Source organism: Pseudomyrmex gracilis, unplaced genomic scaffold (genome assembly GCF_002006095.1).
Source record: "Pseudomyrmex gracilis isolate BER0280 unplaced genomic scaffold, ASM200609v1 scaffold_69, whole genome shotgun sequence".
Classification (NCBI taxonomy): domain Eukaryota; kingdom Metazoa; phylum Arthropoda; class Insecta; order Hymenoptera; family Formicidae; genus Pseudomyrmex; species Pseudomyrmex gracilis.
This window is the reverse complement of record NW_018020653.1, coordinates 441,416-453,502: the sequence shown is the minus strand read 5'-3', so window position 1 is coordinate 453,502 and position 12,087 is coordinate 441,416. Positions and strand designations below refer to the sequence as shown.

At 34.1% G+C, this 12,087-nt stretch overlaps 3 protein-coding genes across 7 annotated transcripts in view; 1 reads left to right on the top strand and 2 right to left on the bottom strand.

The window, feature by feature from the left end:
- LOC109854554 (oxysterol-binding protein 1) overlaps positions 1 to 3,292 on the bottom strand; it is a 13,599-nt gene extending 10,307 nt beyond the window's left edge. For all 4 annotated transcript variants that reach the window (XM_020427753.1, XM_020427754.1, XM_020427755.1 and 1 more), the window contains exon 1: positions 3,069 to 3,292. In XM_020427753.1, coding sequence (XP_020283342.1) covers positions 3,069 to 3,196 — 128 coding nt within the window. In that variant the 5' untranslated portion in view covers positions 3,197 to 3,292. The remainder of the gene's footprint in view (positions 1 to 3,068) is intronic.
- LOC109854553 (snRNA-activating protein complex subunit 4) lies at positions 3,244 to 7,698 on the top strand. 2 transcript variants are annotated; one of them, XM_020427751.1, is made up of 2 exons: positions 3,244 to 3,405; positions 4,281 to 7,698. In XM_020427751.1, the coding sequence occupies exons 1-2, from the start codon at positions 3,270 to 3,272 to the stop codon at positions 6,962 to 6,964; spliced, it is 2,820 nt and encodes a 939-aa protein (XP_020283340.1). In that variant the 5' UTR covers positions 3,244 to 3,269; the 3' UTR covers positions 6,965 to 7,698. The 2 variants fall into 2 exon arrangements, with proteins under 2 accessions (XP_020283340.1, XP_020283341.1); XM_020427752.1 differs by lacking the exon at positions 3,244 to 3,405 and adding an exon at positions 3,475 to 4,190.
- On the bottom strand, positions 7,253 to 11,927 carry LOC109854555 (lipase maturation factor 2-like). Its single transcript, XM_020427757.1, has 10 exons — positions 11,619 to 11,927; positions 11,022 to 11,205; positions 10,781 to 10,882; positions 10,424 to 10,614; positions 10,167 to 10,345; positions 9,829 to 10,081; positions 9,546 to 9,751; positions 9,201 to 9,441; positions 8,872 to 9,088; positions 7,253 to 8,649 (listed from the first exon to the last, which is right to left on the bottom strand). The coding sequence occupies exons 1-10, from the start codon at positions 11,716 to 11,718 to the stop codon at positions 8,370 to 8,372; spliced, it is 1,953 nt and encodes a 650-aa protein (XP_020283346.1). The 5' UTR covers positions 11,719 to 11,927; the 3' UTR covers positions 7,253 to 8,369.
- Between the last annotated feature and the right edge of the window lie 160 nt (positions 11,928 to 12,087).

Sequence of the window (12,087 nt, the reverse complement as noted above, 5' to 3'; positions counted from 1 at the left end):
AATAAATTCGAAAGGACATTGCAAGTTTCAAAAACAAAACAAAGCGTTATATGCAAAGCGAAAAATCATATAAAAAAAAAAAAAAAAAAAAAAAAAAAACTCCTACCAAAAGCCGGTGCACTAGTGAGTTTTGTCAAAAGATATAACGCGGCTGCTCTACTAACAAGACACACATAAAATGTACAGACGTTGCTTTCAACGAGTCTTTCAACGCGTTCAACTACTAAATATCAACGAAATTGTCAAACAAAATCTCGCAAAAATGATAAAAGTTGCGAGAGTTTACGCAGTCTCGTTGCGTAAATATAAATTACATGTAACGAAGCGCTAAAAATCTCAACAAAAAAATTTGTAAGATTATCTTAAAAAAGAAGAAGAAGAAGAAGAAGAAGAAGAAGAAGAAGTAGAAGAAGAATGTGCGAAACTTCCTCTGCGTGTAAATGAGGTGCATCGTCAAATGCGAGAACCTGTAGAGTAGAATCGTATACCCATTGTTTAAGAAAACTTTTCGAAAAATTATGTACATGTACATGCTTTATCCCAAAATGTAGCACAGAAAGTCAGATATTATGTATGTACTTGAGATATATAAATTTTTTTAAACGTTAATTAAACAATCCTCATTTAAGGCGAATCTCAAAAAAAAAAAAAAGAATTCTCGTACTACCAATTTCTGCACTTTTGGACGCACCCTGTAGACGTAAGCAGGTAAGTTTACGGCACGCATAAATGTTGTATCCAAACTGTTTGAAGGACGCTTCCGTCCGACGCTTTCGTGTACGTAATAATCGTCGTGATAATAATTGACTTCCCTATCCGGCATGCACACACGCCTATATTTTAGTACAATATCAATATAAAAAATTAAGTAAAAAATTCAAAGATGAAACTATAAAGCTGAATGTTCTCAAACGCGATGGATTTGTTAAGTACAAATTTAACTCTAAATCTAGTACTTGGATAAACCAGATTCGTGAAATCATAGCACATTTGTCGATATTAAGAAAATCACACAAAGCCTGAATGAATGTGCACACAAGTGAGCATTAATTTGTTGTAACGAGAGACGAACAGAGATTTCCTTTCTACGCGTCTTGGATTTATCTTCTGGGAAGTCGTTGATCACAACCAAACACCGTCGATAAGACAAGGGAATCTAATTTCTAGATATACATATTGCAATAGCGAAAAAGAAATGTGATCGCTGTCCGGAATTTTATCTACGAAGCTGGCCTATCGTTATTTGCCCTTCGTCATTTGACGTAGATTCTTTTGATCCTGTTTTATAAATCCTCTCTCTCTCTTTCTCTTTCTTTTTCTCTCTTTCTCGTTCCCAATTTGACTGAGCGCAAAACTATTATCTTGCTTACTACTTTTATCGTTTTCTTATGGCAAAAAGCCATGAAGGAAAAATTTACTTTGAACACGAGGTCAACAGTGATGCCGACGATAGATCAGCTTCGCGATCAGTATTTCTGCTAAATATATGTTTTACTTTCTAAGCACAAGAGTTTTTTTTTTAACAGAAAGAAATAAGAATAATAATAAAATAAATAAAATAATTATAAAAACTGGATACACATTAAAAACACATTGAAACTGGAAACAGATTATTAGATTCGACGCAATGTACAAAAATGCATTTAAATCGGCGCAACATTGGTTAGCGAACGTAAGTTGGAAACAACTCGTATCACATTGTCGCCGCAAAAAAGTGATACAACACGTGTTACGAACACAATGTTGCGCCCAGTCCAGAGCACGCAGCTTAACACGGAACGGATGAGCGAGATAAAAGAAGAAGCATGTTCGTTTCGCTTGCGAAGCAACTGCGGAAAATCATGTTGAGATACGCGTTCCAAGATACATTTCACGTTGCGTTGCGCCTAATATTTGTGGTCAGCTCGAATCTTTGAAAATCGGCTTGTGCTCTTTCCATCAGCTTTATTTTATCAACAGCATATTTTGTACCGGCGTTCTGTAACTAAAAGAGCTGTTCGATCAAGTCCGATTGCTAACCGGTCGAAGAATAAAAGTCTAAGGTACATAGAGAAAAAAAACCTCTGTTCTTTTCCTACAAAACGATTATTGCTCGCCTGTGTACGTAATACATGTGTTTTTTTTTTAACATTCTCGTTAAAGCGTATTCAATGGCAAGTGTCTTAGAAAATCATAATAGCACGGTAAACGCAATAACAACTTTTTACAAAAAAAAAACCGATTACGTTAACAGGAGCCATTCTCTGTACATGTTTGTCAAATCATAGAAATAGATAGAAAAAAAAATTAGTTTTACTAATGTTTTTTTTTTTATCGTTGTTTGAAGATATTTATAGCAGTTAAGAGAGAAAATACACACACAGCGCTTTGATTTTTTATTCTTTGAATCTTGCGTATGACACATATCAAGATATCATATGCTGTGTCTGCAAATGTCTATATATTACACACGTCTATAGGTCTATAGGTTGCACGATTACATATTAATAATCAAATATACAGACATTTTGCATTGATTTGCTTCTTTTTTTTTTTTCTAATGGCCATTGTGGATATTCACAAACCAGTTTGGCATTTGTGTACATTAGATAATATCTGAGATATGTATATATATATATATATATATTGTGCTATTTCTGTACATCAGACGATATGTGTATATATATATATATATATATATATATATATATGTGTGTGTGACAGCTGTTAACCAGACTACTTTTTAGCAAAGAGTGACATACATATGAAAAGAATGCTGTCATCATGCACATAACCTAATCCTAAATCTAGCCACAAGGAACGGCAGAGAACAGCTCCATATTGCATTCTGACGTGTCTCTACATCTTGTTTTGTCTCTCAACGAAATGATGACGTTGACCATCCGCCGTCGTAAAAACGAGATCTTGGAGAGTATATATCTCGCGGCATGTAGATCTCTCTCTCGTCGGCGTGACGAAATCGACAAAGTGAAAGTTTTGACGTAGAGACGCGCTTTTGCGTTATACAATAATAAAAATTTTCGTGGCAGCGCTAGAACTATCTCGTTCGACTACACGTAGTAAATTACCTGTAATACGAGAGCAGGCCGTTTGACAGGACAAACCATCTTCGTTGATAACCTTTTAAGTAGTTCGTCCATTTAAACAACCAGCCTTTCATGTCCTGCGTGTTGTGCTGACTCTTTGGGTCGCCCATGATGTTGACTTTGCGTTAACAACGCTCGCGTAATTCGCGTATCTTCTCGAAACGTTGATAGCGATGCGAGCCGATGTCTGTCTGCACATTACCCGCGTTGTGCAAAATCCACCATTTTGCTGGTTCCCCGAAGAAAGGAGCCTCTGACCAGTCTAGCCACGCGCAGACACGCGTCGACTTTCTGTTCTGCTGCGCGTACATACGTAAAGGTAGGACACTTATGTATGTACGTATATATATATGTATATATATATATATATATATATGTGTACGTACAACTTAACTGAGTGGAATCAGATTTGAGAACACGACGATACAACAAACAGCAAACGATGACACGACGATAGCAATTTTGCGTGCGCAGTAATTTGTGCTGAATAGCGTAGAATCACTCGAGAAAATATTGTTTCATTCTTCGCAGCGTGCAATTCGACATCCCCGTGCTCGCCACGTTTCTCACCGATCGCATTACCTAACCCTAACCTTCGTTACCTTCGTTACCATCGTCTGCTGCGTCATCGGTCAAGTTGCCAATAAACTGTAGCAAAACTACTCTACTTGTATGTATACAGAGAGTTGCGTTTCAGGAAGCGCGTTATTACAGCGCTAGAGTGCAAAGTTAAATGAATCAAAATGATATTAAAAAAGATTCGAACGCGCGGTATCTGCTACATGTTACTTGCTAGTTGCTGGCTATTGTTTTGTTTGTAAAAACTTCGTTTGTAGACTTGTAAAGTGTGATATTTGAATTCACTCAAGTGTATGTAAACAGAACAAAATATACAAGTATATATATGAGTGTGTGTTTTGTGACACAAAATACTGATATTGTCCTGCGATAACAGTATATTTGCAATACCGAGATATTTTGGTTATTTTACTCTTTTTTTATGTAGTTATATATATATATATGAAGAAGATATATTTTACGATAAACTTTCATCAAGAGAATTATTAAAATTTGATTCAACTATAATAACAAAGCGTGCTATTGGTATGTAAAATTAGTTATTGTATTTTTATTGCATTATATGTATATATATGTACTTTGTGTTTTATATAAATTGTATTGTATACTTTATAGAAGAAGCCTTCACCATGAGTGATTCAGAAGACTCTGATATTCTGGCTGACATCAAGGCATTGGATGAAGCTTTGAGTTTAAAGACACAGAATGCAACACAACGTGCTAATAGTTCTTTGCGATCTAACAGTCTCTCTTCAATAAGATCAACCGATTCCGAGAGCAGTGACGATGAATGTTTTGATTATCTGAGTACAGTTCAGTGTACTGATACAAACACTCTGAACGCTTATGAGATTAATATAAAGCTGACTGTAGGTCTCAAGTTGGTTCAAAAGAAGTTACTTAATCTGTTGGACAAATGTGAGAAGAAGATAAAACAATTAGATGACAAAATAGCTAATGGCAGCGCAGGTACCAATGTTGATTGCAGTTTATACTCTAAACTAGCTATGACCAATGCTGGTATGCCATATTTCAAGGATAAGGATTTATTTTATTGCCCTAAAAACTATGACACAAAACAGAAAGAATCTCGAGGCGAATTGTCTGTTCTGTCTTTGAGCAAACCAAGTCGTTGGTCAGCAAAAGACAAAGAGACTCTTCTGAAAGCTATACAAAATGAAGCCAGTGAAGCAATATTAGCAAACAAGTTTAATCAAGACACTGGAAAAATCAGGAAGAAAACATCGGATGATCAACCCAACGAATCAACATTTGTGCTTCCAATGAATTTCAAACAAATGGTAGGACCACTGGGAGAGAGAGAGTTCGATTGGTACAAAATTTCTGTCATGCATTTCGAAAATAAGCATTCACCAGTCGAATGTCGAGCTATGTGGAATGTCTATTTGCATCCAGACATCAGAAAAAGTGGATGGACCAATCGAGAGAATAATTTATTGCTACAGTGTGCCAGGAATAATAACTATCAAGATTGGGATACTATTGCTAAGAACTTGAATTCAAATCGTAGTGCTTATCAATGTTTTGTCAGATATAATACCATTAAGAAAGTTCCAACCGGAAGTTTTTGGAGCAAGACGGAAGATAGACATCTCTCACACATCATAGATACTCTTAAAACAGGTGATTACATTCCCTGGTCTGAAGTCGCGTTTTATCTTCCACACAGAACTAAACAACAGATTTACACGCGATGGATATACAGAAAATTGCCGCATTTGAAAAAGGGCAGGTTTACTTATTCAGAAACCGATACTCTTTTAAAAGCAGTAAAAATCTATGGCACTGACTTTGCCAAAATTTCGAATAAAGTGATGCCTAATCGATGTTCTTCGCAACTTATCGATCATTACAATAGGGTAATGGAAAGATTGGTAGGCAATAACACATGGACGTTCGATGACGACGTGAAATTGATTCATTTGCGTCAAACGTTGGGTAATACTTGGGTCAAAATAGCCGAGTATTTTCCTGGAAAATCAAGAACGCAAGTGAGACATCGATACTCCTCACTATTAAGATATACAAGGCGAGATATCAGTCTTGAGAATATACCTAGAGCACGTGGAAAAACTAAGACTACAAGAAAAACGAGTAAAGATACACCTTCGTCCGTGAAACAGAATGTCTTTGGTGTGGGTTTCGAGTCTGATTTTGGGGACATTAACGATATTCATCTAAGACTGTACGAAAACCTTTCTTTCCCGCCTTCGAAGGAACCTTTTACGGTACAAGAAGAATGCTATGATTTCGAAAAACTTGTACGCGACACCAAAAGGTCATACAATGTGTTACACATGTTAGACGCTCGTCTTTATCTCCCGGGAGGTGATTTTTTGGATTACGTGCATTTAAATAAAAGAGACAAACAACTTTTTATTTCTCTGATAGAATATATTAATAGCGCAGGAGACAATCACAAGCAGAAAAACGCGTTGGTGGAACAATGCAGAACGCGAATGTTCGGTAGTGTTTCAAAAGTTAGTGAAGAATCTCATTTCATACCGCCACTCCCATTTAACGGTCATATGAGGATAGGCAAATCAAAAAAATCAAGTATCACAGATACAATAGACTGCGATTTAAATTGCGAGGAAAAGTATCTCATTGATGTGCCTGAATATTTCTTCGTGTCTTCTCATACACTTCCTGTTGTCAGTTGGGAAGAAGAAATTGAGTTCGACAGACTTAGTGAATATTTGATAAAACAAACTTTTAACGGAACTTTGAACGAAAAAACGACAAATCTGTTGAGATCGTTGCCGTGTACTTTGTTTTTTGCTAAGAAAGAAAGAGAGACCGCAGACGATTTAGAGATTACAAACAAACGTAAAAACTTACAGTACTTGTATGATTCGCGCAATTTTGATTACTTTGATGAAGCGGAAGAAGCAAATATGTTTAATAATTTGGTTCTTCCAAATCAGGCGACCTTGTTAGGTTGCAAAAATTTACTTCTATGGAAATTGTTATACGAATATCAAAATCACGACGTTGTTGCGTCTCTAGAAAATGAGGAATTAGAAACAGAAAGTGTTGACTATCAACTTCTGCGAATGCGCCTGGTACGATTGTTTAAAATACCAGTAGGTTTGTCAAACATTAAATTGCGAATTACTGACTTGGATCTAAACGTATTTCATGAACAAAAATACGCTTCGATCCAGGAAGATCCAAATATTACAAAAAAAAGAAAATCTCTAGAAAATGAGAATCTTTCTATATGTTTGCATAAAAAACGTAAGTGTAATAACGTTTTCAATGATGAAGTAGCTTAATTTTCAACAAGTTAATAAATAATTCTCTCTGAGTCTGTAATAAATAATTGCAATAATTTTAATCACAATTCGTTTACAAGTACGTAATTTTTAATTATTCAGTATCTTGAAATAGAAATTAATATGCATTTCTTCGTTCTTAACAGTGTGTTTTGCGTGTTCAACGGAAGTATTTTTGTTTTGGAATAATTTTTGTAACAATTTACTATGTATCAAATTACACGTCAAAGGTTTTATAAGTATCAAACTTTTGTTTTTTGTAATGATATTAAAAGTAACCAAAAAAAAAAAGAGGAAGCACTAAACAGTTTTATTTGTTTATCCATATGTATAAACATGTTACATAGTTTAAAGTTTTATAATAAAGAAGATATACATACATATATATATATATATATATATATATAAGACTAGCTCTTATTACAAATATATAGTCTTCTGAAAATAAATTTCGTATAATGCAGGATGACTGTGATTGTAGTAATCTAAAGAACATGGAGAATATATATATACATGTGCATATTATCACATACACAGATGTATGTCGCACATTATCAACAGCATTGTTGATAATAGGTTCTGCATGTAAATAGAGAACATTGAAAAGTTATAAGAGTAGTAAGAGTAGTAAGAGTGAGTGTATATGTGTGGTAGAACACACCCGCGCAAGTTTGTGTACAAAGTATATCAAAATTAATTCAATCGTACAAACTTATATGTAAATAATATCAGAAGCAAAACGATACAGACAAACATGATTCATAAATGATGAATTATGCAAGACAACGTTATATATCTTAAAGTATACGTAAGTACCTTCTTTTCTGACATTATCTATATATGTACTTGTGCGTGTATATTATATATGTTGTATAACGTCTTACGAATTAATGAGATAATGCTCGATAAAAAATGACATTTTTTGAAAAAAAACAGAGGATTTTACACAAAATAGTAATAAAAAAAAAACAAATAATAATTATCATCTTTGCATAAATAAAAAATATTAAATATCTTGACAGTGTAGATAAGATACAAAAAGTCTAGTTCGATTATATTATGTTCATTGTACACATTTATCAATACCGAGAGTAAATGTTAATTTGTATGAGGTGTTACACGCCTCTTTTTCTTCAGTTTGAAAAATAATATGTTTATACAATGATTCACATTGCACATAAATGATCTGTTAAATGGAAAAAATATAATATTTTACACATTCAATACATGTATGTTATGTAATTTTATAAGCAGTTAGTATATGTATGTTTTAATCTTTTGGATTCTATTTTATTAACATTCGATTTTAATGGTTTAACAATGAAAGAAACTTACTTTTTTTTAGTTAATGGTTTAATGTTTTGTAATAAATTTCTTGTTTAAATAATTATACGTTACCCGATAACTATTTCTTTTTCGATACCGAACTGTTGAAACTTGTTACAATTATCACCCATCCGGCTGTAAAAACGCTCCACAAGAATAAACTTGCTTCCATCTTACTGGCCAAGGATCGAAGACTATTTAGAATTAATTTGAGTGGTTCATTTGTGACCTTAAAACTTGATTTTTCGTTAAGAATTTTCATTTTCGCTAAGTATTCGATGAGCGGATGATGATCTTGAGTAAATATAGGAAAGTATTCTTTCACTTTTTCTCTAGTCCACCAAGCGTGAGTGTTATGTCTGTATGCAAGAAATATTATATCAGTGCCATGATATTGGATAAAACAGAGAACCGGCGTTATTTTGTATTTTAACGTTCACGCTTACTTCACGGTTAAAGAAAACAGTAGGTGTAAACGTCAAAATATATTCTAATGTGAAAAATCACGCCGACTCTTTTCTAACATATTAAGTGTATTACAAACGCACTTGAAACAAACACATATGTAAAATCATACTTACGTTTGGCTCCACGGCGTATAATGATAGATAAATAAACTAGCCTTGATATATTTAGGCGGTCTATTTCGAAATGGATTCTCAACAGTATTCATGAGAGCCAACACCTCGGGTTGTCCGTTTAACAAACGGTAAGCTAGCGACATTAACCACGGATTTTGATGATATGTGCCCAAAGCGGCAAACCACATTTGCCAGTCGAGACGAGGTTGATGAGGCGCTGAGAACAGATTTATTTCTATATAATAATTTTTCTACAAATGTTAGTTTATACATCAATGAGTAGCAAATGTAATATTTTATATAAAAATTGTCAATAAAAATCATCTCACCAACAAATGGTAACGAGTTATTAACATTTCCTGGCTTGTACAAAAATTCATATTCCTTCCATGGTCCATCGATATCGTCGCTGCCTTCTATTATAACTTCCGGTCTACCATCGACACCTGTCATACGACGAAATAGCCCGTAACTGTTTACTATATGAAGATGATTTACCTTTTCGTACATCTGTTTTATTTCGTTGTTCACTGTTGCATTGTAAGACGAATGCAAACTGGAAAGCGGTACCTGTAAACATTCAGTCACACTTGACACATGTACTATTTCTTTCAATCTCTTTACGAAGTTTTAATAACAAATCGTAATACGCGAACGAAACTGTTTCTATTTACCAAGCTCAAAACAAAAATCAACCATATAGCTACAGAATAAAAGACTGTAATCAGTGTTGTTGTTATTTTGTTACGAATTCCCTTAGTAAAAATGGTAGAGTCGGATAATGCATCTATCACCGCAATTCCAAGAGACGATGCGCCAACATATGTGGAAAATGCTAATGCGCGATAAAGAACGTGATCGAATTGTTCTTGTGTAAATGCTGCAAACAATAAAATCACGATTAATATAAATGTCAAGTTTTTTGTTTTACTAACGGTCATTGAAATACAACAATACCAATATTAGATTCAATGGTCCAATTTTCCGTTAACTTGAGATCATAATAAATGTACGTCCCGTATAATACTCCTCCATAAACTAATATATTTACTAACGTAGAGAGATGGTTCAAAACGCGAGACTTCGTGTCAATTTTAGATTTTCGCTTGTAAAAAAATTGGTCGTCTAACAAAGACACACATAAACAAATAGTGAGGAAATTGAAAAAATTGTAGTTTCCAGTGGCAATAATGCAAACTTGCAGAAACACCTAAAACAATAATATTAAAGTGTCATAATACTAACCAATACAAACCAATCAAATACGCGATTCTGTGGATGATTTAAATATATACCTGCAAGTAAAATGCAACCAGTCTCACTTTCTTATTTGGGAAGAAAAATAAGAATGGTACGGCAAGTTCAATAACATTTGCACCAACGGTTGACAGTCGTAGAAACCATGTTGGTAAATGGTGTGCGTACCAAGCCAGAGCAGTGGGAATACATTGTGATTCAAAGTGAATATTTAAAGCTGCAAAATAATTAAGATCGCGATCAACGCGTGAATAACATTAGCTTCGCATAATGAATTCCTGAGAAATCATTTTACCATCCAATTTCCACCACACTGGACATCCCGAAGTGAGTTTAACTACACCGCTGGAAAACATAAGTCGAAAAAGCAGCCAACGCACACTCCAGAATGTCACGGAATCGCTTGAAGTACTCAGCTTTTTACGACGATACCAGAACGGAGCCACAAGCATACACAGGAATCCAGCCTCTAACAATAATATGTCCCTGTATATGTAAACAATTAAATTATATTAGTCAATACATAATTAACTTTCATTGATAGTATTCTTTGTTATATTCTCTTTTTTCTTAATATTTTAATTTCGAGACAATTGAAAAAACTTGTAAATCTTTAATTATTTCATATGTAAGAAAGTTACAAAATATTAACCATTGGAACCACATAAACGTCTGGCCAATTTGATATAAAGAATAATATAGAGACCATAATCCTGCAAATACTGGCACAATGCAGAACTTTTGCGAAACAAATCTGCAATCAGACAATAAATATTAATATCTCAATTAGTTTTATTCAATTATTTTAATATAACAAAGTCTAAACATTTACATGTTACAAGCATTTTTTTTTTTTAATGGCAAACAGAGTTTATTGTGTTGTTGTAACATACCCTGCAAAGGACAAAACAATTCCAAGAAGAGACAATACATCCAACATATACTCCACGTTTAAACCTAAATACGGAGCAAACCATAACAATGTAGGTTTCTGCTTCAATTTATTTGATAATGTTGCGCGTGCTTTGAGATCTATCTGGCCTTTGGCTGGTAGAATTCCATTATCGCCATATAATCCTGTTTCACAAAAATATTTAATGATATATCAGCTGTGTCCGAAAACAACGCTATCTGCTTCATTGCATCATTTTATCTTTTTCACTGATTAGATGTAAAAACAAAGATAGAAATAATGCAATAGCAGTCTGTAAACATCATTATAATATTATTCAGTATTGTACATCTGTATATATGTGTGAGAAATAAAATTTTATATAAATAAACATTTTTCACAAAATCTCTAAAAGTATGTACACACACACTGAAGTGTATTCAACCGTAAATCTTATAGTGTTGTTTTTTTTTTTTTTGTACAGCAAGTGTCGGACTTTCTCTAAATTTATCTAAAAATTATTTACGAAAAAATATAAACACGTTACGGTTAATGTTATTTCGTACATATGTGTGTACATCTACATCACAATACTCACCTGGAATTTGTATGTAAAAGCTGAGGAATGCGAAGAGATATATAATGCAGATCCCACGTAGAAACAAATTACGGGTGTAACGTACTTGCGCCATGATCATCGCCTGATATAACCCGCGTTTTATGTTAAAAAGTTCACATTTATTAATCGCGATAACGCGCGACAAAACACTAGCCGGCAAATACGCAACACACACACACGCACACACGAGGGCAACGATAAGTTATATGTATAGCAATTATATAGCAAAGTGCCTAATCTACCTAAACTGGATAAGGGAGAAAAATTGTAGCGCCATCTGTGAAAGAGACTAATAAGGGGATGAGAAGGGATGTGTTCGGCCGAATCTGCACAATATATCGTATATATATGTATACAATGAAATCACACATCACAAAAAACGACCAATCACGCGCGGCGACTTTTCATTCGGAGATTAGATTGGCCGCTTTCTCCGCTTGCGTCATGC

Bases quoted from the DNA above. Each gene is read 5' to 3' on its own strand.
- LOC109854555 (XM_020427757.1), bottom strand. From the start codon at position 11,718: ATGATCATGGCGCAAGTACGTTACACCCGTAATTTGTTTCTACGTGGG. The intron at 10,883-11,021 runs GTATGTTACAAC...GTCTGATTGCAG, and splicing joins ATTGTTTTGTCCTTTGCAGG to ATTTGTTTCGCAAAAGTTCT. The intron at 9,442-9,545 runs GTAAATAGAAAC...GAATGTTTACAG, and splicing joins TGATTTTTGTTTTGAGCTTG to GTACCGCTTTCCAGTTTGCA.
- LOC109854553 (XM_020427751.1), top strand. From the start codon at position 3,270: ATGTCTGTCTGCACATTACCCGCGTTGTGCAAAATCCACCATTTTGCT. The intron at 3,406-4,280 runs GTAGGACACTTA...TATACTTTATAG, and splicing joins CTGCGCGTACATACGTAAAG to AAGAAGCCTTCACCATGAGT.